The sequence below is a fragment of the Piliocolobus tephrosceles genome, chromosome 9 (genome assembly GCF_002776525.5).
Source record: "Piliocolobus tephrosceles isolate RC106 chromosome 9, ASM277652v3, whole genome shotgun sequence".
In the NCBI taxonomy this organism is placed as follows: domain Eukaryota; kingdom Metazoa; phylum Chordata; class Mammalia; order Primates; family Cercopithecidae; genus Piliocolobus; species Piliocolobus tephrosceles.
Window position 1 is genome coordinate 2679608 of NC_045442.1, and position 26159 is coordinate 2705766.

General features: G+C 49.4%; 1 protein-coding gene across 1 annotated transcript in view; it reads left to right on the forward strand.

The window, feature by feature from the left end:
• Positions 1-26159, forward strand: part of TCERG1L (transcription elongation regulator 1 like) — a 211318-nt gene that overhangs the window by 136475 nt on the left and 48684 nt on the right. The window contains exons 5-7 of the mRNA XM_023185819.2: positions 5187-5278; positions 8900-8988; positions 24714-24868. Of these exons, the coding sequence (XP_023041587.1) occupies positions 5187-5278; positions 8900-8988; positions 24714-24868 (336 nt within the window). The remainder of the gene's footprint in view (positions 1-5186; positions 5279-8899; positions 8989-24713; positions 24869-26159) is intronic.

Below are 26159 nucleotides of genomic sequence, written 5' to 3' on the forward strand. Positions count from 1 at the left end.
GAAGGGTGCTTCCAGGGAGGCAGTAGGCAAGATTAAAATATCATTCAGGCCGGGCGCAGTGGCTCACGTCTGTAATCCCAGCACTTTGGGAGGCTGAGGTGGGCGGATCACCTGAGGTCAGGAGTTCGAGACCAGCCTGGCCAACATGGTGAAACCCCATCTCTACTAAAAACACAAGAACTAGCCAGTTGTGGTGGCACATGCCTGTAATCTCAGCTACTCGGGAGGCTGAGGCAGGAGAATCACTTGAAGGTTGCAGTGAAGCCACTCCAGCCTGATGGCAGAGTGAGACCCCTTCTCTAAATAAATAAATAAATAAATAAATTCCTGATTCTTCATTCAATGTAAGAAGCATTTGCTGGTCTTTGGGTGTGTGATGACTACATGACATGCCATCGACTGGACCTGCGTCCTGGTGCCACCTTTGAGCTGAGCCTGACCGCAGGTGATGATGATACCTTTGAGTCTTCACCTTCCGGGCAGTTGAGGAGAACAGGTGCCTCGGGCTTGGATTAATGACTTAAAAGCGCAATATGGAAAAGCTTCCAGGACCCTCACCCCGGGTGATGATGATACCTTTGGGTCTTCACCTTCCGGGCAGTCAAGGAGAACAGGTGCCTTGGGCCTGGATTAATGACTTAAAAGCGCAATGCAGAAAAGCTTCCAGGACCCTGACCCAGGGTCAGGCACAAGCAAACCCACCTCCCCCTTCTTTCAGGGAAACATGGCGAACTGATTGCTGAGCTCTAAGAGTTTCTGAAGCTAAGTCTTGCCCAGGAGATAGGACACAGTTTTTCTTTCCACAGTTTTCTTTCTTTTTTTTTTTTTTTTGTTTTTTTGTTTTTGTTTTTGTTTTTGTTTGAGATGGAGTCTTGCTCTGTCGCCCAGGCTGGAATGCAGTGGCGATCTCAGCTCACTGTCACCTTCGCCTCCCAGGTTCAATTTATTCTCTGCTTCAGCCTCCTGAGTAGTTGGGATTACAGGTGCTTGCCACCACGCCCAGCTAATTTTTGTATTTTTATTAGAGACAGGGTTTCACCATCTTGGCCAGGCTGGTCTTAAACTCTTGACCTTGTGATCCATCCACCTCGGCCTTCCAAGGTGCTGGGATTACAGGCGTGAGCCACAGTGCCCGGCCTCCACACTTTTCTTAAAGAGATATTTCATTGCCCCATTTGATTTCAAGGGACTGGTGTCGAATACTTTTCTGCTGGACGCCCTCACCAGTCCCTGCGGCCCTTAGAGAAAGGAGTGTCTAATTGCTCACAGTGCATCCTCTCACTTCTTCCCTACCAGCAAGGGGTGTTGTGCTGTATTCTATAAGAGCAGTAAATAAATGCTTGTCAGCTGACTGACGTGGGTGTTTTTAGCACAGCCTTTTTTGCTTCCTTCCAGACTTCCATGCGACCTTCCCAGTTCTCTTTGTCTCTCATCACTGCCAGGAGGAAAATTACATCGAAGGCCACTGGGGAGCACTTCACATCTCAGAGTTGGGTTTGATCAATAGAGGCATTGCACAGAAAGGTATTACCGCCATGCCTCTCTCGGAGGGAGGAAATGTATGACATGCTCCCCAAAGTACTTTAGTGCCCATAGTCTTACAACTTGTTGATTTTCCTCCATAAACTAGTTCTCCCTGCCACTCAAGGGAGGATTTTATGACAACATCATCAGAGTTTGTGGAGAGGCCCAAAGCAAAGAGTACTTAAGCATGTCAGAGTGGACCCCGGAAGTGGCCCCCGGAGAGCCGTAGAGTAAGCACTTCCATGGTGGAATGGCTGAGACGTAGACCCAGTTATGTGTGTGAGCCCCTCGTGCCACCCACGCACCTCCAAGGTACCTGCAAAATCAATGACTGTTAAAGAGTGCCGGTTATTAAGAACAGTATTTAGGGAGAGGCACACACATTTGTCACAGGTATTCTGGGGGTATGTGTCTGTGATTAGGGGCTTTAAAATGATCATCAACAATATCTTCTCTAAGAAGCACTCACGAGGAGCAATGTAAATCTGTTTATCTCAAAAGCCAGACTTTAAGATCTGATTTTTACAAAGATCAACTGTTTTCAATACGAAAAATATCTTAATATGTTTTCTCAAGGTAATGGGGAATGAACTAGGCAATGCTGTCCCTATCTGAGGACAGTATTACGGGCTTACGCCCTCCTTGGGGGCTGCGTTTTCTTAACACAGTTTTTCACAATGCGTATTTATTTACATGCTCATAGAAGATACAGACACACATTTCAGCTACTGTGATTGCTGTGTGTTTTATAGGCACCCGCCATGTTGAAAACATAGAGGGTATGGCATAAAATTAACACACAAGCTCAGCTTTCCATGCACGACCCCTCCAGACTTCCTCCCTGGGACTTGCTCTTTGCTGTACTTTAGGTAAAATTTAAAACAATTCATGTTTGGCACATTCTTAGGTAGTAAAAAGCCATCCACTCATATCCAGTCAAAAAATAGGTCTCAGAGCAGTAGTGAGATATGTGGGATGCAGTAGTGAGATATGTGGAGAGCAGTAGTGAGATATGTGGAGAGCAGTAGTGAGATATGTGGGGTGCAGTAGTGAGGTACATGGGGTGCAGTAGTGAGATATGTGGGGTGCAGTAGTGACATATGTGGAGTGCTGGGTCATCCAATCACCAGGTTTAACTTCCTTCTTCCCATCACTTGGGCCTGCTTTGTGTTGGGTCTGTGAGGGCAGGGGAAGGGTGGGCTCAGCTTCCCTTGTGTGCCCCCTTGTCCCTCAATCAGGGGGCTGCTTCTGGCGGCTGCAGGATAGAGGCAGAAGGACAGAGCCCCGGGTTTTTAACGAGGGTTCCCCAGGGCGCGGCTGTGTCCCCATCTGCTAGCCCCTTTCTGTGGCGGAGAGGTAGTGGCCTGCTAATACCCTCTTGTAGATGAGGAGGCGGAGATGGGTGAGGACAGGACGGCCCTGCAGGATCAGGACAGAGATCCAGTGTCCGGGCTGCTTGATGACCACGGCACCTTGACAAGGAATGGGCTCTGGGAGTGATTCTTACAGAGTTCCGGAAATCTTAATGCAATTCAGACACTCTGCTTCTCTTCCTGAGTGACAATAAAATATTTCCACTGCCCTGCAGTCTTTTCTTGACTCGGGCTTGGTTACCCGGTTCAGTGAAAAGCCGATAGTCCCTTTCCCAAGGCCAACCTTGAAATAGACTCACGCACAGAGCTGCCGGGCCGGAGGGCGTCTCTTGGGGTGGTCATGGCTGTATGAGAGTCCTGTGGTCGGCCTTGGCAGGCCTCTTGTGAGGGAGAAGTGTGCAGTGTAGACTCTCTGTGGCCACCATTGTAGAGTTGCAATGATGGAGGAGGCCGGTGCCCTCAGGGATCCCTGCTCAGCCTGTTTGCCAGCAGCCTGCACTAAGGGCAGAACAGCCACCCAGCCCTGGGGAGAGCCTGCAGGCCAGGGCCGGTGCAGAGTGGCAGTGGTAGACAGGCTGGGCGTTCTTCCACCCGTTCACTGGATGGAGGCGAGCCGGGGATAGAATGCTGTGCTTCTGCCTCGTCCACACTCAGCACCTCTGGGGATGGGGCCTCTGGGCCACATCTGGACTGCCTCAGTGTTGCTGCCCCACATCTGAAATAAATCTGCTAACTGACCCAACCCTAACTAATAAGGGGCTTCCTCCCAAGGGCTCTGGGGAGGGATGCCTTGCAGACGACCTGGCTCTGCAGCTGCGAGGCAGGCAGGTGCCAATGCCCATGGACGGCGTGACTGCCGGCCCCACGCGGAGCTATGCAATTCTCCTTCCAGGAGCTGCAGAGGGGCCCCGGTTTGCAGGGGTCAAGGAAGAAAGGCTAGAAGGTGGGGTGTGCCAGTGGGACCTCCAGTCTTGCCTTTCACTTCCTTCAAGCACAGACGTGTGGTTTGAAGGGGCCACGGGACATCCTTTCTATGTGTGTGTGCATATACGCGCCTGTATGTTGTGTGCACACACGCATAAAGTGATTTACATTAATTCCCGATCCTCCCTTCTGCCAGGAAAGAACATACCCAGGACTCCCTGACTGTACTGTCTAGCCTTGAGCTCTGGATCCAGCTAAACAAATCTCTGCTTCCCAAGGGCCCTGCCCTGCACACCCATGAGACCCGGCCAGGGCTTTCCTTTGAGAACTTATCTATGGTTTTAGGTTGGTGTGTGGTTAGAGGGTTGGGTCCTTCTCTTTATTCTTGGTATTAAACAGTGCTCAACCTTGCTCTCCTGTTTTACCCTGAATCTGCTTACAAACTTTTGAGACTCAGATAGACACTTTTGGATAAGACAAAAATGGAACAATTGTTGGGAATTTGCAGAATCCCTTCCTCCCCTGAAACAAGTACTTTTCAAAGTGCTGTGGATCTGGCCCCCTGGAAAAGCCAGGGCCCACCATGGTGGCCAGTAAGCCGTGGTCACCGGTGGTGTGATCTGCACAGAGCCCCTCCTGTCCCCTTGGCAGGGCCAGGACCAAGGGCAGCCCATCATGGCCACCAGCTGGCAGAGCCTCAGCAAGGCTGGTTCTTCTGTCCTACACTGGCCCTTTGTCCTTCTTGGGAAGGGCCTGTGTCCTATTCATCCGTGACCCACGCAGCCCAGTTCACAGGGGGCAGGTTGACATCACTGGAGGAGGCTGCTGACTTCCCCGAGCACTGGGGGCCCCAGAATGTGAGAGAGCAGCCCCAAGACACTCACACGCCTGGGCACAGCACTCCCATCCTGGGCCCCCTGGACTGGGAGTGGTGAGAGTTGTCATGGCCTCACCCTGGTGATTGTCACCAGGTGGACGACAGCCAAGTCTCGGGCCACCCCCTTTTGGACTTGTTTCCTGCTTGTCCTTCTCCAAGAGGCTGAGTCCAGGATGGAGTGAACACTGCCTGCACACACAGGCACAGGAGAGGGATGCCAGGAGGTTGGGCCAGGGCGTCCAGGGGTGCATGTGTGTGCCCAGGCCTCTGGCCCCTGCAAACCCATCATCCGGTGCATCCTCACTTTGGGATGAGAACTTTGTCACTAGACTTCAACCCAAGGATAGGGCAATGTCACTTTCCTGTGGAATGCACAGGGTCTACCGATCAATTCGAATCTTCAGGGCCACATTTTGTCTTTGATTGCTTAGGTTTTCCAAACTACCGTGACAAATGGAATGTTAACGACAGCTGCTTTGGCCCAACAGATACAAGGACAGAGCGGGGCCGAGTGGCCCGCCCACCTGCCCTGATGCTGCAGGCCCAGAAGAAGAGCCGGGTTGGGGACAAAGAAGACAAGGTCAGTTTCCGGGCTCGTGTGTGTGTTAAAGACACAAAACCCTGGGTGTGGTGATCCAGGGCCAGGACACCCTCGCGCTTGTTTGCTGTATGGTGTTTGTGAAATGACTGACATCTGCTGTGTGAAGCAGCAGGACCTGGCACTGAAGGGGCCAGGTAAGGCCTGGAGAGCAGGGATGCAGCCCCTGCTGGTCCTGCCAGATCTGGGTCTGGAGCTCCCTGGGGGACCCTGTTGGGAAAGGCTTTGGCTTCCATTTGAACTTTGTCCATTTTCAGAAGGAAGAGAAGACACACAAGTTAGTCAAACTCAGACAGCACTTAGGCAAGAGGAAAGAAAAGCCAACGTTCTCATTCTAATTTCAGGTCTTTCTCTTAACTGGTTTGCCAAATGGCATTTTAAAGACTGACCAGGACAGTGCATTTGAAGCGTTTCGTGTTTTTAATAGTACGGTCCTTCCTCTCAATAACCCGAGGGAGTCACTTTTATTACTGCATTTCAAAATCACAAATCACACTTGATTTGCTCTCATCTGTCAAATACACTGAAGACACTGGTGGGACTCAGTTACTTGTCAATGTTCTCTCTTACTTCACCTTTCCAAGGTATTTCTCTGCCTGAGGTTGCACTGCAAGCTTTCTGTTCTCCCTGGTTTTGCTTCCGTGTCTCCTCTGAGTTCTTCCAGGATGCGGTCGCCCTGTTGTTCACGTCTCCTCCTCAATCATCGGTGCGGGTGTTCAGTGGTGAAAATTGATCACAAATGTTAGTGCAAATTAAACTTTTGCCCTCTGAGGTATGATTTTTCCGATTTTTCCAGATTAACATCCAGGCCAGAATTACATATTAATTATACAGATAGCCTTTCTAGTGCCTTAAATAACTCCTTTCTCCATCACGCAATTCTTCGAGTCTAATTCACTTTTATGACTTCAGCGTGGGACAAGAGTTTTATACCATGATTAGCCGTTTTTATTGCCAACAGGAAATCATAACCAGCATGCATCTCATGGAGAAGACCTCGGTAATTAGCAGTAGAGAACCCCAGCCTTGCCAAATTTAAATGTTAGTCCCCATCACAAATTGCATCCTACTCTATTTGCTTGAATAATTAGCTGAGGTAATCTACCACTCAGAGACTTCTTGTTGAGTTTCTATTGTTCAATTAACTTCATAATGAAAGTCCCCCCTAGTTTTTCTAATTGGATTGGTAATATAAGCTCTAGTCTTAATATATATTTTTTGAGACAAGTGTTTCTGAATGCTCCATTATGCCAATTAGTTATCCTGACCTTATTTTCTCACAAGAAACAAAGGTATTTCCTGCTACTAGAAAATCTATAAAAATTTCATTCGTAAACTTACAAACTTAAGGATAATGTTATAATATACGTTACAAATCATGTGTAAAATACCAAAATGCCAGGATGAAGTACCTGAAACAGACCACTCCTTTCTTTCTGGTAGTCCCTTGCATGATGTTCGAGAAGATGCCCTTCCCAGGTTCACCCTCACTCTGGAGACCGTGCAAGATGCTTCTGGCTGAGCGCTTTAATCTCCGTGTTTCTTGTCCTCCCTTCTGAGCTGGCATCTCTCAACATGGGCCACTCACTCTGGATAACTCGGTCACCAAGACACAACTTCACTCTGTTTTCCATGGTTCTACCAAACTGTCACATTAGACAGACTTACCCGTTTGGGCTGTATCTCACCATTGTCTCTTGTAGACACTCGAGATTCTTTTCCTTTTTGTTCTAATCTTATGTTTCTGTGCCTCCGTAATTTAGCACTTTCCTTCCTAAGCACTCTGTTTGAAAGCAGCTGACATAGTGCAGATGGGCCCTGGCCCAGCGCAGCCCTCGGGGACCCACATGTGCTGGGCTTTGCCACAGCATCCCCAGCCTCCTGCGCACGGCTGATGTTGCACTGGAAGCTCCCCAGGAGGACTTTGGAGCCTTGACTTCATTTAGTTTTGGTTGGTCGAATGGTTAATCATCTTCCACCTCCACGGCCTCATCAAGTACCAACATCAACAACGGTAGAAACAGAGATTCTAAACTTTTAGGATGATTTTCCATTTTTTTTAATGAATCGAGTATTCCAATTGCACCTGATATTCTCAGCTCAGAACCAGATTGCTGCTTTGAATAAGGTGTTGGTATCTTTTAATCCCACCTAATTTTCCCAGAGAGAGAACACAATCTATCAGAGCATTCTAAGTTTGAGATTAAAACCATGGAAATAGCTGGAAGAGGAAAAAAGAAAAAAGTTTCTCACACTAGAATTTATTATACTTCATGGGAATTCATTTCTTTCTTACAGCCTTCGAAGATTGTGGTGATACCTCCTTATTTTTTGTTTTTTTAATTTCTCTTTGTCATCTATGGTTCTACTGGCAAGAATTTGGTTCTTTCTGCCCAGTAAGATCTGCTGTCTGTCATACATCAATATGGCTAAAGGAATTCATCTGAATTGTGGGCCTCTGTTTATGTTAGAGTTATGATGGACCATATTTTTAAATCTCAAGCAACTTCTATTTTTCTCCAAATTTTATTCCTAGTGAATACTGATCAAGTGTCCCAACCATAGCTTATTTTTCTCTCTTTTTAATTTTAGGGCATAAATCTTCATTTTATTCTAGGTGATAAATTTTCCTTCTTTCTTTCTTTCTTTCTTTTTTCTTTTCTTTTCTTTTTTGAGACAGAGTCTCACTCTGTCATCCAGGCTGGAGTGCAGTGCCACGATCTCAGCTCACTGCAGCCTCCGCCTCCCAGGTTCAAGCGATTCTCCTGCCTCAGTCTTCCGAGTACCTGGGACTACAGGTGTGCACACCATACCCAGCTAATTTTTGTATTTTTAGTAAAGACGGGGTTTTACCATGTTGGTCAGGGTGATCTGGATCTCCTGACCTCATGATCCGCCCGCCTTGGCCTCCCAAAGTGCTGGGATTACAGGTGTGAGCCACTGTGCCCGGCGTTTCAATTTCAAATATTCTTATTTCTTAATGGAAGTGTGGACCAACCGAGCATCAGAATCAGAATCATCCCCAGGATGCAAAACAGCCCCTATGAGCCTTGTCCCCAGCTGGATGGTCAGGAAAGGCGGGAGCCTGGGAAGGAACCACACGCTGTGTGGCAGAGTCGTTATTGAGGAATATGGGTTTGTCGCTTCCTCCTGCCTTAACGGGACCAGGATGTGGCAGCCCCAGCTTTGAGGCTCTCTACCACTAAATGCTGTTGTTTTCATGGCACAGTGACTCCCACTGCCGGGTCAGCTCATTTCTGGGGATGAAGCCAGTGAGATTTTCTGTCCCAAAATCATCAGACCTCAGATGCCCTCTCTTGGCTGCCTCTGACCATCTCTGCTTCTGGAACAGCAGGCAGCTTAGACAGCTTGGGACAATGAGGGCTGCCTTTGTCCGGGTGATTCTACCCCGTCAGCTCTGCATTGATTCCGTGTTCCCGGCAGAACCTCCCAGCCCAGGCACTGCTGTGCTGAGGTCATTATCTTGGGGCTACTGTAAGCAGCCTGCCTGTAGGAGATTTGTTTATTTCTCCCTTCCTTGCTTGTAATTGAAGATGAGTGTTTAAAATTAAAAGTCACTTTCCTGTCTCTTTCTATTGAAAGGAACCTCCACCGATGCTGGGGGGAGGAGAGGACAGCACAGCCAGAGGCAACAGGCCAGTGGCCTCTACCCCGGTGCCCGGATCCCCCTGGTAAGACACCCCAAAGCCCAAGAGCCACTAGCAATGGCGTTGTCTGGTCCTGGCATTTGCCCGATGTCACCAAAGAGACACTGCATGTTTCTCAGGCATCCTGTGCCTTAAAAAAATGAACTTGCAGCTCCTGGCAGGTATAATTCTGCACTGTGGTCACATTCTGCAGAAAGAAAAACATAGCATTTAAGTGATGAGCTATCCTGCTCTGATCTATTTGTGCATATGTATTAAAATGATAATGCTGTTGCATGTCTATCAGCGAAAGGCAGTGGGTGAAGAAAGTGTAGCCCTTACGCTTCACAAGATCTGTTTTCCCTCCACTCCAAGAAGAATCGTAACCGAATGGCTGTTAATTAAAGACGTGCCTGTTCTCTCTGTCGCCCTGCGTGGCTGTCTGCTCCTGGAGTATGCCACACTCCAGACACCCTCCACGAGGGAGCCACAGTCTTTGGTTTTTTAAAATGCCCTTTTATAATGGAGTCATTTGGAAGCAGAATAAAAGGTTATTACAGTAAAAATTAAGTTTAAAGCCTGAAGATGAGAGTGCAGTATACAGCTGGGAGGAACAGCTAATTTAAAGAACAGAAATAGCAACCACTTGTGTGAGCTCATTGTGCCAGCCAGGTACAGAAAGCGGCCGGCTAAGGAGTGCAGGGCCCCACCAGCCTTGCATAGTGAGAAAGCATGTCCCCGATGACCGGGCCTGCTGTGCTGTCCCCTGACCCTCTGATTTTTAGGGTGAGCTTGGCTCCAATCTGGACAAACTGGCACGCCCGCCTTGTATGCCATGGTCAGTGTCGGTGGCAGGCACCCAGCGCCTCCAGCCTTCCGTTCGTAGCTAAAGCTCCTCTGCACCCTGGGAGTGCCTCGGGGTAAGGCCTCCTTGTACTAATATTATGCTGTTTTCCAACCACCCATTCTCCAACCCTTACAATTTAACTCAATTCTGATGCTAATTAGTGGGAGTTAGTGTCAAACCCCACAGGCTGGGGCTCAGTCCCTCAGGCTGCCCTGCTTTAGGCATTGGCTGCAAATGGGGTCCCCCAGCTGCCCATACATCTGCCCCGCTGACCACAGATTTGGGTCAGATTTGATTTCCCATGACTTCCTCTCCACTTCCGTGGTGATTTGCTAGGACAGCTCGCAGAACTCAGGAACACTTTAGTCAGGATTACATTTGTCTTATCAAGGACACCATTCAGGAGCAGCCCGTGGAAGCAGTGCTCAGCGTGAGGTATGGACCTGACTGAGCTTCTGGGACTCCCCCGAGCCACCCTCCCAGTGCCGCAGTGTTCACCAGCCTGGAAGCGCTCGGAACCTCATTGTTTTAGAATTTTAGCAGAGATATAACTACATAGGCATGACTGATGAAATCATCGGCCAAGTGAGAGGACTCAGAGGGTTGGGCAGGGCTGAAAGTGGCAACCCTCCAGTCACGCAGCTGGTGTCTCTGGAGAACAGCACCCTCCCTGAAGCTACTCAGGGGTCCTGAAATCATTTCCTTTGTGCAGCCTCAGGCATGGTCAGGGACTTGTCCTTGCTCAGGAAATTTTTGAGTTTGGGAGGCTCTGTGTCAGGAATCTGGAATCTGGAACAAAGACCATATACATCCCTGTGCTGCTTAGCGACAGGGGTATATTCTGGAAACGCATTCTCGGGCAGCGGCATCTGACATCCTTTTGTGCACATCACAGGGTACGCTCACACGGGCCTGGTGGCACGGCCTCCCGCACGCCCAGGCTGCATGGCGTAGTCCGTGGCTCCCAGGCTGCGGACCGCGTGGTGCTGACTGCAGGGAGGCAGTTGTGACACGGTGATGGGGATGTGTGTGTCTAAACACATCCAGACGTAGAGAGGGTATGGTAAAATTCGGTATTATAATCGGACGGGACCACCATGGTATGTGCGGTCGGTTCGTGGCTGAGAGAAATGTCACTATGTGGCACATGACTGCATGTCCATTTGACGATGCCGCAAACTGTTTGGGAGCTTCTACAAGCAAACTCTCCGATGTCTCCAAGGCAGGCACACAGCCGCACATTGCACTGAGGGACTGGGAAACGTTCCCCAAGACCCTGTGGACTCCTCACACAGCTTCCGCCAGGCTCCCCTGGGGGGTTGCAGGGATCCAGAAGACTTGACCTTGAGCACTAGAACCTTCTCACTGTGAAAGCTGCGGCTTTCTTCTCCAGCGATATTGTGTTATCATGAGCAAGGCTTCATGGGATCCAGCGAATCAAAACAGTTCCCTGGCTGCTGCACTCCCCTCCCAGTCATGGGTCTTTGCCGATGAATCGTGGATAGGTGAGGGAGTCTGTTGGTTGCTGTGTGATCACACCTGAAAGCACACCCTGCGGCAGTAGAGGTTCGGCACAGGAGCAGAACATGGGAGGGTGGACCCCACGCAGGACGAGGACTTAGCGGGTCCTTGTGAGTTTCTGAGCGTGGAGCAGCTAAGCCCGGGGTACTTGCAGATGAGGGAATGAATGGGGGGTGCTGGGGATGGGAGGTAAGGGCAGCTGCGGTCAGAGGGAGTGGCAGGGTGTAGGGCCATGGGCTTGAGGAGAGGTGGGTGAGGACTTGGGCCTGGGATCACAAAGGAAGGACAGCCAAAGTCCCACAGGACCTACAGGCCTTCCTGGTCTGCACAGTGACTGGTGCCACTACGGCGGAGGTGCAGTGTGGGTTCCTGGCCGTGTCATCTTTAACTGGAAAGCATGAGGGCAAGAGGAAAATGTCCAGGGAGCCCCAGGGGCGCCTCCTGTGTTACAAGAGGAACTAACATCTGCAAGTGGATGGAGAAGCTTCATGCTAGGAGCACACTGCTTGAATCAGATCTAGGCTTTGCCTGCTGGGACCTGTGCAGTATCATAGAGGCATGGAGAGGTGGCTGATGCTTCACTGCATGTCTCGTTTCGTGTTAAGTCTAACCTCAGCCCCACCTGAATGGAGAGAGAGCCTAGGCTTGTTGGAGCAGCTGTTGGAATGAGGATGTTTTGGCGGACCGTCACCAGACCTCAGAGGGTGGGTTCGCACGTATCCTTAAAAGTGGAGGCACCCTCGACATTGCAGAGTGAGGGGGTCACTCCAGATCTCAACTTCTCCCGTGGGCGTGTGCTCTGTCAAGGAGGGTTTTGTGTGCCTCGTGATGTGACATCCTCACTCGTGAGCATGATGCACACAGGCCTGGGAGCAGCACTCTCTCCTCACACTGCAACCTGCACCTAGGAAAAGCTCTCTCCGCTGTGGCGTGGGGTTGGGGGGTGGGTCTATGCCTATTTCACTTGATTAGCTGAATTATCTGCTGCTGTCTCGCTTGTAGAGCTTTGCTAGTAGTCAGCCTTTCCCCTGAGTCAGCCAGGGTCTCACGGAGACACACTAAGAGCTCCAGGGACAGGAGTGGGGCTCTGTCATCTGTCTCATTTTCCCTCACCCATTTGAAACAACCCATGCTTAGAAAGGGTGTCTTCACCCAGACAGAGAATGTCTCAGACACTGTGGCCGCCTTGAACTTTCTAAGAAGACCACGGGGGTCTCAGCAGGAGCTTGGCAGAGCCCCCAGGACTAAGGAGGCACTGGGGAGGGGCCCCAGTGACAGCTTCTGCCGGAAGCACAACAGCCCGTCCCTGCTCAGATAGATGAGCTCCTTGGTCTTCATCTCAGCTGTGGAATGCTTCGACGGAGAGGTCAAGCCCACAGTGCTCTGTAAGGCTCTGGCACATGGCTGGCAGGGCACAGCGTGGTTTGCCTGTTTGCCCTGAGCTGACAGAAAGGAGCCCTCTCCCCAGGACGCACTGCCCCTTTTCTTGCTGAGGCCCCCAACCGCGAGCGAGAACCTGCCTGTCCCACAGAAGGTCATCTTGGCCGAGTGTAAAGCAGGAAAAGGTCTTGTGCTTGGGATTCGGGGCTGCAGTGGAAGTAGGTGGGAAGGATGGTGGGCAGGGGTCAGGTCTTAGAAGGCCAGTTCAGGGTCACCTGGGGGACCCCACCGACACTGTCAGTTGAACTGGTGGGAGGGTTAGCAGGCACGGCAGCGGAGGAAGTTCTGATGGCTCCAGATGACTCTCCTCTCTCTCATGGCCAAACCCAGAGCTTGCTGCCCACGTCTCAGGGAATCTCCTTCTGTCTGTCCCATGACCGCACATCCTCTTTGCAATGGTCCGCTTGGCAGAGACCAGGCCACCTTCAGCCAGGCAGGGGTGGTGGTCCAGGCTGCCAGCTCAGGCCAGATCCCAGAATTAGCTCCGCTGTCTACGTAAGTATAGACCTCAACCTTCCCCTAAGGAAACCTGGCTACTAGAAGGTTCTACATAGGTGGACCAGCCAAGCAGGCTGGGCTAAAGTGTTCTCAGAAAGAGTTCCTCTTGCATATCACAGAGCCATCTGGGGGCAGCTGGAATTGGGATGATAAGGAGGTAAGGAGTTTTGGAATCCACTCAACACATCTGCAACAAAAATCAGATTAGTCTTACTCTTGGTTAACTTTTTCATGTAGTTATTCAATACATTTTGAATAAAACTGGGGCTGAGAAATGGAGTGTTTGAGAAGACAGCAGAGTGAATAAGACCCTCCATCTCCTGTGTGCAGTTATAGGGAAGAAACTCACTTTCAAAGGTGAAACTCCTCCAGCATTTTTCTCATTTGCGTCTGCTCTTGGGAAAGCATCTTAGAAAGCAATGAGGTGGTAGAAACTGGTTTAAAAGTGATGAGAGCAGAAGGGTGATGTTTCTCCAGTTCCCTACAGGAGCTGGTGCTCCCTGCTAGAGCTCAGTGAATCCATACGGAATGCCAGCAGCAGACGGGCAGCATCCTTAGCTATTCTTAACCATGTGGGAGTCTCTCTGCTGTTCTCGCTGCTGAGAGGTGGCCAGATGCAGGGCCTCCGTGAAAGCATTCATGTAATGCTAAGCACTTGAGAAATGGAAAATTAACACCCTGACGGGAATAAAAATGAAGGGCCATCTACCCACTCTTGTCTAATGGCCTGGGCCAGTTTAACCATTAAAACTGGTGTCGAAGTTCATAGTAACTTCTGTAGCCAACTCTGCTATGTGAAAACCTATTCCGCATTCTCCTGCTGCGTAGTTTTAAGGATACCATGTCCCCGGCATGGTACTTTAAGGAGGATGAAGGAAATGAAGACAGTGCGTTTACTTTCATACAAGGTGAAATCCCATCCTCCTCTAGAGAAGGTATCATGGTAATACTTTCAATGGAACTTGAATTACTTTTTTTTCAAATCTTCTTCTTTAAACGTTCAGGCATGTTAACAGTAGAATAGCATGATTTTAGTCTCCTTAGGAATTTCTGTATCTTCTTTTTTTGCAATTTGGCTTTAGACACAAATAGTAATTTTGAGGGAATTAAACCACTCCCACTTACTGGCAATAAAAAGGTTTTTGGAGAGTTGGGGATGACATGGGAAAATTTCAACAGTAATTGCTCGACAAAGTGTAAAATCCATAGCTTTTGGGTTAAATGACAATAAATGTCAAAAACTATGATTAATCAGCATCTTAAAATTATTTAAAAGACTATAGATTTACAAGTAGCTATTTTTTGTGAAATTAAAAACTATATATTAAATATTGGTTTTAACATTATATTATTTCCTAAAAAATTCAGATTGCTACACTGCAGGTCTTATGTCATGGTCTATTAATAGCACAGATCAAAGTTCTTTCTAAGATGGCTTGGAAAGATATGAAAGTGCACTTTAGGAAGCTGACAGTGTCAGAAGGCGCCACTTTCTAGCAAAGCTGATTCATGTTTTATCCTAAGAGGCAAAAGTCATTGAAAGGTAAGAAGTATGGGGCACATTATCAAAGTGAGTATGGTGCATTTCTCTGATGTTAGTAAATGTGTCTAGACCAAAAGCCTGCAGCTGATTCTGCATTTCTGACTTGGAGAGGTAAGCGCTGCGGGCAGACACCATCCTAGAAATGTGATTTGTGAGCTGTTGTAGGTGTGAGCATCTTTCAAAGGGCTGTTTTGTATTTTCAAATCCTAGGGATACGCTTTGGTTCTCCTGATTTTACGTTAATAACTTGTCCTTAATTCTGACTTCATTTTGTATTTCAGTACCTGTGGGTAACATCTTTTTGTATTAGTTCATAATTATTTATTGGGCATGACATTTAAAAATTGTTTCTCTGGATTTTCTAAATACAGATATTGAGCATGTTTGACTTTTGAAAAACTAGTATCAAAATCATGTTCTGAGATGAAGTTGGTAGAACTTTTCTAAAAAGAAAGGAAAAGTTTCCCAAGACATCATACATTTGGATGATGTTCAAGAAGAAAAAGGTGATTAGAAATTATGGTGATAAAGAGAGATTCGGGGCTCGGTCACATCAAACTATGTCAGTTTCTCCCGTGCACCGTCCCCTGACTTGCGGTTGCACTTGCTAGGCTGAGGGACATCGCATCGGTCTTCCTTGACTAAGTAGTACTTAAGAGAAACCAAATGTCACTTTGGCCCTTTTGCATAATTGAGTCTTTTATTATGTCAGAGAAGGGACAGGAGGTGTCACTTGTCGAGGAGGGGACTCTAATGTTGAAGTAAATGTCAGTGTGGTTTAGTGAGGGAGGAGGAGTTGGCGGGGAAGCTGCCATTTAGCTCACATTTGAGCGATCTGGAGGGAGCAGCTCGTGGAGTGGGGGGTGGGCCGTGGGCAGTGCCACCTCCAGTTCCCCCTGGGCTGATTTTCACTGGTCCTCAGGCTACCTTGCTTTCATCCCCAGGCAGCCACCGACTCCCGGACGTGCTGTCAGCCCCCTGCCTCTATGGGACAGGTAGCAGTTCTATCCATCTTCGACTGGCGACTGGTGGGGAGATCAGAAATCGGATGAGTCCCTGGGTTTAAAGAAAGCTGGGACTCTGCTGGGTGCAAGAGCAGGGTGACACCCCTTTCCAACTCCATAAAGACAGGCTCTCTTGGCAGCCCCCAGCCTGGGTAGAGCCCAGCTCTCGGCGGAAACCTGTGTCCTCAGAGGCGGTCTGGGCCAGAGGCTGCCCTCCTGGCAAGACTCCGGGGGCTTGCATCTATGCTGCAAGGCTGGACAGAGCTGGCAGGGCCCCGAGTGGCCTCGGCTCAACATGACTATGGAATGGTCTTTCCCTGCGGCTCATTATTTAACAATGACAAAATCCATTTTTGTGAAATAACTAAAGATGGATTGGTAAAATCTTTTAAGAGTTATGCCAAGAAGTTAACAGTGATGCCTTTAGGAGCACAGACACCTAAGCCCAGGGCAAGGGGAATTTTGTTTTCAGCCAAGAAGCCTCCATTGTTGGTGCAGTGCAGAGATGTCCTCACCCAGCTTGTCCGCCGTCTCACTTCCAGTCTCTCCCTGGCTCTATTTCCTGGTGTCTTTTTACCTCAAAGGAGGAAGTAGGGAAGCCTGTGCTCTTGGGAGGATGAGGTCATGTCCCCAGGCTCCTGGACTCACCGTGCAGCAGGCACCAGCGCCTGGAGCACCTTCTGTCTAGAACGTCACTAGCCGGATCGACTTTTGAGAAAGGATAGCAAGACGTCCCACGGCTTGAAGCGGAGAGGCCACGACCAGACACGGCTGGGCTGGAGAACCTACTCAGGAGGGAAGAAAGGCGGGTGGGAGGTCTCCACACGCTCCTCCTGAAGTCCTTATAAGCCCTAGTTCCTCATGCAGCTGCCAGGTGGATGGGCCTGGGCCACTCAGTCCTGCCCAGGTCAGGCCCTTTCCAGATACAAAACCCCAGAAAACGTGGGGAGGGACTAGGAGAGGGAGAGAAGACGGCAAAGGGCACTGGGCACAGCCCTTTCATTCCGAGAGCTCAGCCCCGGGGGCCCGGCTGTAGGGAGTGTGTGGCTCCCTCCCCCAGGATGCTCCTGGAACAGGGCACTCAGGGGTGAAAGACGGATAGAGACAGGGATCCAGGGAGAGCCTTTGTGCAGTGCAGGACTGGGAGGGATACATTCCCTCCCCACCAGCCAGCTGATTTTGAAGCTTGGGGTCCTGCTATTTGCAGGATGAGTGTGGAAATCCTTTCATATAACAAAGCAACAGCCTCAGTGTTTGTTCAGTGAAACCCAGGTCTTCAGATACTGCGGCTGCTTGGTGTGGATGTACTGAACCAGACTTAAATAACGCTGATGCACTAACTGTATCCTCTGGGATATGAGGACAGTTAGAGAGAAGAGGGAATATGGCAGGTATCCAGAAATTATAAAATGTGATTAAAGGAGGGGAACACATGCATATTACTTAGAATGGGCATAAAATGGTACATAAAATCAATTCTGCGTGTTACAGCTGGCTCTGTCTAGTGGAAGCCAACCGTAACGAGTGGATGGGTGGATTTCTCCGGGGGAACTGCGTTTATTTACCAGCTACCTGCTCTGGTTCAGCTCCATGCATTTCCCCAGGGCTCAGGAGCTGGGCTCTTTGTGGCCTGGATATAAATGGGTGGCGTGTTAGTTGCCATCGCTCGGCCTCCTCCTGGGTGTAATCTCTTACCAAGTCCTAATTAGCTCCACTCCTCCTCGCTGGGAATTGGGAGCTGTTTCCTCACACTTTGGGGCATTCCAGGGTGCTGTGCTGGCTGCTCCCAGTATGGGGATGCACCTTGGGCATCTCTACATCTGAGAACCAGGGACCTAGAGTCAGTGCATCCCTAGGCACTGCACTTACAACAAACACTGGCCTAGGATCTGGGGAAAATTTGGCTGAATAAATATAAGTCCCCAAATGTAAAGCTCTTTCTTAAGTTAACAGCAAAGCTGGAGGCCGGCTGGGAAAATCCCTCAGAAAGTCGATGAGAAAATGATGAAGCCCAGTGGATAGGGCCACCTGGAGCATTCCACCAGGACTCTGGAACACAGGTTTCTAGAGTCTCAGTGCATTTGATTCTCTAGGGAATGAGCACATGGGGCTTAGGGTGAGCGGCCCAGCAGAGGAGCAAGGGAATCCAGCCTCCTCACACTGCCCTGGCCTTTGGTGAATGTGCTTTGGTTTTCTGTGGAAAGTAGGACATCCGGGGAAATTCAGGTGGGTCCTGCTGCCCTGACTGGAGATGAGTCTAAGCCAGGCAGCCCTGCCCTTTCCTCCTTCTGCTAGAAGAGGATGTATACACCTAGCATCCTCATACACCACTCAGCCTAGTGTCTGGGAGGCTTCAGTGGGACTCTCAACTCTGCTGCACCTCTTCCCAGGCCCACTAACACTGACGCCTGCCCAGGACCCCTTAATGAATTCACCTGCCCAGACCCACTGATATGGTTTGGCTCTGTGTCCCCTCCCAAATCTCACCTCGAATTGTAATCCCCGTAATCCCCATGTACCAAGGGCAGGAGCAGGTGGAGGTAATTGAATCAGGGGGGCAGTTTCCCCCGTGCTGTTCTCATGATAGCGAGTGAGTTCTCATGAGTTCTGATGGTTTTATAAGCATCTGACATTTCCTTTGCTGGCATTCATTCTCTCTCCTGCCACCCTGTGGAGAGGTGCCTTCTGCCATGATTGTGAGTTTCCTGAGGCCTCCCCAGCCATGTGGAACTATGAGTCAATTAAACCTTTTTTCATTATAAATTACCCAGTCTCAGGTATTTCCTTATAGCATTGTGAGAATGGACTAATACAGGAAATTCTTACCAGGAATGGGGTGCTGCTATAAGGATACCTGAAAATGTGGAAGCAACTTTGGAAATGGGTAACAGAAGAGGTTGGAACAGTTTGGAGGGCCCAGAAGAAGATAGCAAAATGTGGAAAAGTTTGAAACTTCCTAGCGACTTGGAGGACTCAGAAGACTGGAAGATGTGGGAAAGTTTGGAACTTCCTAGAGACTTATTGAAGGGCTTTGACTAAAACATCGATACTGATATAGACAATGAAGTCCAGGCAGAGGTGGTTTCAGATGGAGATGAGGAACTTGTTGGGAACTGGAGTAGAGGTCACTCTTTCTATGCTTTAGCAGAGACTGGCAGCTTTTTGCCCCTGCCCTAGAGATCTGTGGAACTTTGAACTTGAGAGAGATGATTTAGGGTATCTGGTGGAAGAAATTTCTAAGTGGCAAAGCATTCAAGAGGAGGAAGAGCATAACAGTTTGGAAAATTTGTAGCCTGACCATGCGATAGAAAAGAAAAATCCATTTTCTGGGGAGAAATTCAAGCCAGCTGCAGAAATTTGCATAAATAACAAGGAACCAAATGTTAATCACCAAGACAATGGGAAGATCGTCTCCAGGGTATGTCAGAGAACTTCATGGCAACTCCTGCCATTACAGGCCTGGAGGGCGCTAGGAGGGTCCACCTGCTCTGTGCAGCCTTGGAACAAGGTGCCATACTTCCTAGCTGCTTCATCATCAGCCATAGCTAAAAGGGACAAAGGTACATCTGAGGCCATTGCTTCTGAAGGTGCAAGCCCCAAGCCTTGGTGGCTTTCACGTGTTGAGCCTGTGAAACAGAAGTCGAGAATTGAGGTTTGGGAACCTCCACCTAGATTTCAGAAGAAGTATGGAAATGCCTGGATGTCCAGGCAGAAATTTGCTGCATGTGCAGAGCCCTCATGGAGAACCTCCATTAGGGCAGTGAAGAAGGGAAATGTGGGGTCAGAGCCCCCACACAGAGTCCCTACTGGGGTACTGCCTAGTGGAGCTGTGAGAAGAGGACCACTGTCCTCCAGAACCAAGAATGGTAGATTCACCTACAGCTTGCACCATGTACCTGGAAAAGCCACAATCACTCAACACCAGACCGTGAAAACAACCAGGAAGGGGGCTGTACCCTGCAAAGCCATAGGGGAAGACCTACCCAAGGCTGTGGGAGCGTGTCTCTTGCATCAGCATGACTTGGATGTGAGATGTGGAGTCAAATTATATCATTTTGGAACTTTAAGGCTTAATGACTGCCCTATTGGATTTTGGACTTGTGTGGGGCCTATAGCCTCTTTGTTTTAGCCAATGTCTCCCATTTAGTATTTATCCAATGCCCCCATTTGTATCTTGGAAGTAACTAACTTGCATTTGATTTTACAGTCTTATAGGTGGAAGGGACATGCTTTGTCTCAGATGAGACTTTGGAGTTGGACTTTTGGGTTAATGCTGGAATTAATTAAGATTTTGGGGGACTGTTGGAAAGGCATGATTGGTTTTGAAATGTGAAAAGGACATGAGATTTGGGAGAGACCAGTGGTAGAATGATATGGTTTGGCTCTGTGTCCCCACCCAAATCTCACCTCATCATAATCCTCATAATCCCCACGTGTCAAGTGTGGGACCAGGTGGAGGCAATTGAATCATGGAAGTGGTTTACTCCATGATGTTCTTGTGATAGTGAGTGAGTTCTCATGAGATCTGCTGGTTTTATAAGTGTCTGGAACTTCCCCTGCTGGCACTCATTCTCTCTCCTGCTGCCCTGTGAAGAGGTGCCTTCCGCCATGATTGTAAGTTTCCTGAGGCCTCCCCAGCCATGAGGAACTGTGAATCAATTAAACTTCTTTTCTTTATAAATTACCCAGTCTCAGGTATATCCTTATAGCAATGTTAGAATGGACTCATACAGCCACTGACCTGCCCTCAGCCTAGTGCAGGGTAACAGGAGATCCACATGTGCTATCAGGGCCCAAAGTTGAAGTCCTGTTTCTCTTAAACTCTGCAGTGAGCAGAAGAGAGCTCTTGCTGGTCCCTGCCATGCAATGGGTCATCCTCTCACCTCTTTCAGCTTCTTCTTCCCCCTGTCCTCTGGCCCTCACCTGGCTCAGGGCTCACCCTGGGTGTTCAGGAAAGCTGGTGAGTTCCCAGGTTAGGAAAGCTCCCCAAGCCAGTGGGAGGGTTGGGATTGGATGAGACCACTCAGCCAGTCTGAGCCTGCGTCCCAACACCTCTGGCTTCCAAATAATTTTCCCATGGCCCTGTTGCTTGTGGAATGCAGTATGAATGCCTGACACTGCACCTAGCAGCTCTTAGTGAATTGGATATGCCTCAGTGAGCATCTGGCCCTTGGCTGAGCATCCCACACTTCAATGACTCTAGAGGAGCACACAGATGCCCCCAGCTCTGGGTGAGGCTGTTGGAGCCTGGGGTGCTATGCCCAGATCACTGGTGTGCATAGAACCGTGGGGGCAGGATGGCCTCCTGCCAGAAACATGGTGGTCAACAGGTCCATCTGCTGTACCCAGGTCACAGTAAGTTGTTCTGTGTTCTCCAGGTGAGGTCAGGCTCCTGAGGAGACCTTCATGGGTCTACACAACAGGTTTTAAGTCTTAAGTGGCTAGAGAGGAACACAGAGAGCCAAGGATGCTTCTAGGATTTGCCACTGAGGCCAGTTGCAACAAAACATCATGAAAAAACATTCCAAGCAATACTGTTAGAAATGGGCCCTCTTGCTGCTGGGAGCTTCAGGCTTGGAGCTGCCTTTCCAGCCACCGTCTAGTCATGGAAGCTTCTGAAGCCCATGTGGGGCCAGAGCTGGGCTTGCTCTGGTCCTGACACACTGGGCATGAGACATACAGCATGAGGAGGTGGGCTCAGGGTTTCCTCAATCCCTACATTCCTGCTGGCAATAGGGTCTCATCAATGACTCTAACTGCATTCCTTGCAAGAGGGGTGCCGGGAGACAGAGCCCAGTGTCACAGTAGTAAAACCATCCACATCCTAACCGTTCCTGAAGAGCCCAGGCCTCGTGGGGAGCTAATAATAGGCTCTGCATGTGGCCCACTCACTCACAGCTCCACCTGGGGAGGAGGCCATCACCAGGTCTGCGTCTGGAGGAAAGGAGTCAGTCCCTGCCCTGGGCTTATGCTCCCTTTTGGCCCACGCTGTCTGCAGAGTTCATGCAGTAGCTGAATTGTGCATAATTTACAGCACAGTGTAATTACCTTCAGCTTTAGACTCAATAAAAACTTCCTATGCTAGCTGGGTTCTGCACCATAAATGCATACCCACAGCCTCCCTGCAGGCCCCAGAGGTCAGGTATCCCTGACCTGGGCTTGCTGGAACAAGGGTCTGCCTGATCTGAGAGCAGGAAGGGATCCAGCTACCTGGGCATGGAGTCTGCTGCAGTTCGCCAGCCTCATCTTCCAGCCTCCAGCATGGGCCTGGGCAGCACCTGCCTTCCCTGAGGGCAGGGCCTGGCATGGGAGTGTGATACTCTCTATCTTGGTCCACTTCCCTAGTGGGGTGGACTGTCCAGGTAAAGCAAGTTCCCATTCCACTCCCCACCTGAAGGGCTGAGGGCATAAGGCCACCAGCAAGGGGAGGCGACCTTCTCAGGGTCACTTGGTAGGTCAAGGGCAGGGTTGGAGCTGCAGAGTTTGCCAGGCAGAAGGGCAGGTCATATTCTCCCACATGAATGACCAGGCTGACTGTGGCCAAGGCCTCCAGGCACAACACTTGGGGTTTGGGTCAGGGCTCCCAGATGCTGGCACTCAGGACAGAGTGGCCCCGAGGGGGAAGCCCATTGATTTGTCTCCCACAGACTCAGGGCTCCAGTGACACACATTGATTCTCTTACAGTTGGGAGGGTCAGAAGTCTGACACGGGTCTCGCTGAGCTAAAGTCAAGGTGTGGGCAGGGCTGAATCCTTCTGGAGCCTCTGGAGAGGTCCGTTTCCTGCCTTTTCCATCTTCCAGAGGCCCCTGCAACCCTGAGCTCATGATTCCTTTCTTGAGCCTCAAGGCGAGTCATCTCCTGATCTCTCTCTCTCTCTCCGTGTGTGTGGGCACGTGTGTCTCTGTGTGTGTGTCTACGTGTACATGTGTGTCTGTGTCTGTGTGTGTTTATGTGTGTGTGTCTGCATGTGTGTGTCTCTGTGCATGTGTATATGTGTGCATGTGCGTCCCTGTGTGTGTGTATGTGTGCATGTGTCTCTGTGTGTCTGTGTGTATGTGTGTCCCTGTGTGTGTGTATATGTGTGCATGTGTCTCTGTGTGTCTGTGTTTGTGTGTATTTATGTGAGTATATCTGCACGTGTGTATGTATATGTGTGCATGTGTGTCTCTGTATGTGTGTTGATGTGTGTCTCTGTATGTGTGTCTCTGTGTATATGTATATGTGTGCATGTGTGTCTCTGTGTGTCTGTCTGTGTGTATGTGTGTTTGTGTGTGTCTTTGTGAGTGTGTTTGTGTGAAACACCTCTGCCTCCATCTTCCTATCTCTTCCTCCCTGATCTTCCCTCCTTCCTCTTAGAAGGACCCTTGTGATTACACTTGGGGCCACCTGAATGACCCAGGCTATTCCCCCACCTCAGGATCCTAATCCCATCTGCACAGACCTTTTGCCATGTAAGGTGATGCACACCTGTTCTGGGGATCAGGACGTGGACATCTTTGGGGCCATCATTTTGGCTCCCACACTCATGAACATGGCTGGGCTGAGTAGTGGACCCGGCACATCTTCTCAGGGCCATTTCTGGGGAGGGTCCTGGTCTGCCCAGGGTTGCCAACGTGCAGGGCCCCAGGCCCTGAGCCCTATGCCTGGCCCATGGAACGTGCCTGGCTGAGTGAAGTGTGGAGTAATTTTCTCCACGCAAAACAGTGGCTTCTATTGACACGAATCCATAGCTCCTCCAGAACCTGTGCAAGGCTGGCCGGAGTGAGGCGTGAGTGGGCTATTGGGGACCCAGGCAGTGCCCAACAGTACCCCAACAGGTCCGGGGCCTCCCTCAGAGGGAAGTCAATAGCTAGAGGTGGGTACGTGAGTGTTCTCACCCATTCATTCCCGCACATTTGAAAAGTCCCAGGAGGCTTGTGGAGCCAGAGGGACCTTCTGAGGTCACTGCAGGAAGCTGAGGCCCAGAGAGGGGAAGGAGCTTGCCCCAGGGGAACCTCCCGGGGGGTCCACACCTAGACCGGACCTTGGCGCCAGCACAGGCCTCAATCTCTACAGCACCCTGATACCACTTACGGGATAAACCCAGAGCCCAAGCCGGCCTTGCTGGCCTTTATCTCATGGGGACAGTGGGGGTCAGAGTGTCAGAGTGCAGAATCTTCCATGCACCTCCATGCCGCAGGCTCGGGGACCCACATTCCTTAGGGAGGGACTTTTCTCCTTTCCTCCCCTCTCATTATTTTTCTTCCTTTCATTTTTTTTTTCTTTTTAATCTTTTCTGATAACCTTTCACAGACAAGGGGTTTAAAAATGGCACATGATCCCTTTTAGATATCTTCAATTTCCATATATGAAAATACAAATCTTCATTATTTGCTCATCCACAAATGAGCAGGACACCGGGGCTGTGGTTGCTGATGAAAGCAGCCTTTTTAATTCTGCTGCCGTGGGAGGGTAATGAGCTGTGGCCGTGCGCATTGCTTGACGGCCATGCAGAGCTCGACTGGGGAAGTGTAGGGAGCCACTCTCCAAATTACTCCATTGCCGGAACCGGGGCCAGAGATGCCCCAGAGTGCTCTGCATCTGAAATGGAATTTCACTGAGGCAGAGACAGCTGGTGAGCTGGAGAGAGCTCTGCCTGCATGTGACCTTCAGGAGCTGCTTGGTTTCTCTGAATGTTGGTGTTCTTTCTGGTCTAAGGCTGGTGATAAGAATGTCTACCTGTTAATCAAATGAATCAGATCCATAAGGCCCCCTAAAAAGGCAGGCTTTGTCTTTAGCATTCATATTGTCTGTAAACAAGCTTTGCAAATGTGTGGATTTCAGTCCTGAGGGGCTTTTTCAGTGAGAGTTCATGCTAATGACTTTCTAATTAAGTGTCTCAGAGAGCCACTGAGATGAGTTTTTCCACTCAAACAGGTGTGTGGTCTGGACGGGCGATGACCGAGTTTTCTTCTTCAACCCAACGATGCACCTGTCTGTCTGGGAGAAGCCCATGGACCTGAAGGACCGTGGAGACCTCAACAGGATCATTGAGGACCCGCCCCACAAACGCAAGCTGGAGGCACCAGCAAGTAACTAAGCACTGGGTTATTTACATCTCCTTTGAAGTGTTTAAGCTGCTTATTTCTAATGAATGCAAAGTGAAAGCATGTTTCTTCTTGGTTATGTTGAAAATTGACTATTAAGGAATCCTGTGCACCATTGCAGAATGTAGTAATCAAGTTTTTATGGCACTTCCTGCAGAAACCTTGATCCTTCCAAGCGGTCGGCTCTGACTGTCTTTTTGCATCACGTAAGGTGATTAACGCAGAGACGGCCATTCATTCCATCAGCCCCTCGAAGCTTCCATCCAGCATCACTGTTACCCAACATTTTACTCTTGTTCCAAATGTCTTATGAATGCCCCTTGAGAGACCAGATGTACACAGATGGGAGTGTATTTTCTTCCACCTTACATTCACTTTAGACCTTTGCACCACATCGATCTGCTGTTGTGTTTGGATGGATGCCTCAATTCGATAAAACCCTGGTCACGGACGGGGGAAGAGATTCTCTTCAGCCGTAGAGGAATGGGGTGCTTGGCAGAAGCAGTTGTTTCTGACAATGCCTGTAAATCTTGTTTTGCCAAGAAACAGAGAGGAACTTTTAGCATTTTCACAAAGGATCTTTTCCGATTAGATCTAATACATATTTTATTAGCTGCTGCTTAGGGAAAGCCCTCCTCCCGGAGCATGTGGATTCAAACAGTCTTGACTCCACTGGAAACGTTTGAGAGCAGGAGCTCTCCGCCAACTTGAGAGGCAGAGATGCCTGGCTGCAAGGCTAGGCTGGTGAAATGGGAGCTTGGCTCTTTGTTTTAGTTTTGTGTGAAATTCTATTGGGTTCCTAGTGGCATTTTTAATTTGACATCATTGAGGGCTAATACTAGATGACGGCATTCACACTTCGTGTCAAATCCAGAGGTATTTGACGGAAGCTTTAGAAGACAGTATTATAAAAGTTTTATCAGCATTTTTAACCAAAGTAAGAGACATGGTGATAGTCTTTTAAGATTGAGACATCTCACGTTTAAAATGTTTACTCCACTGAAAATAGTAACAGCATTCTCCAGAGACTGAATCAGCATGTTGGGAAAAGAAAAATCTCCAAGGTGAGTATGGAATTGAATCTGTAAAACGTTGCTGTATTTAGGGACAGTGAAGATTGAATTTGGCGGTTGTGTTTCCTCCTTTGATCAGGCCACATTCATTATTAAAAGGGGGCCCTGTACGTCCTGAAAGGGTGCTTTAAAATCATTACAGAAAGCACCCTCTCAAGGTTCCTACTCATGGACCAGAGGATGGTGCACGATTTGGGAAATCA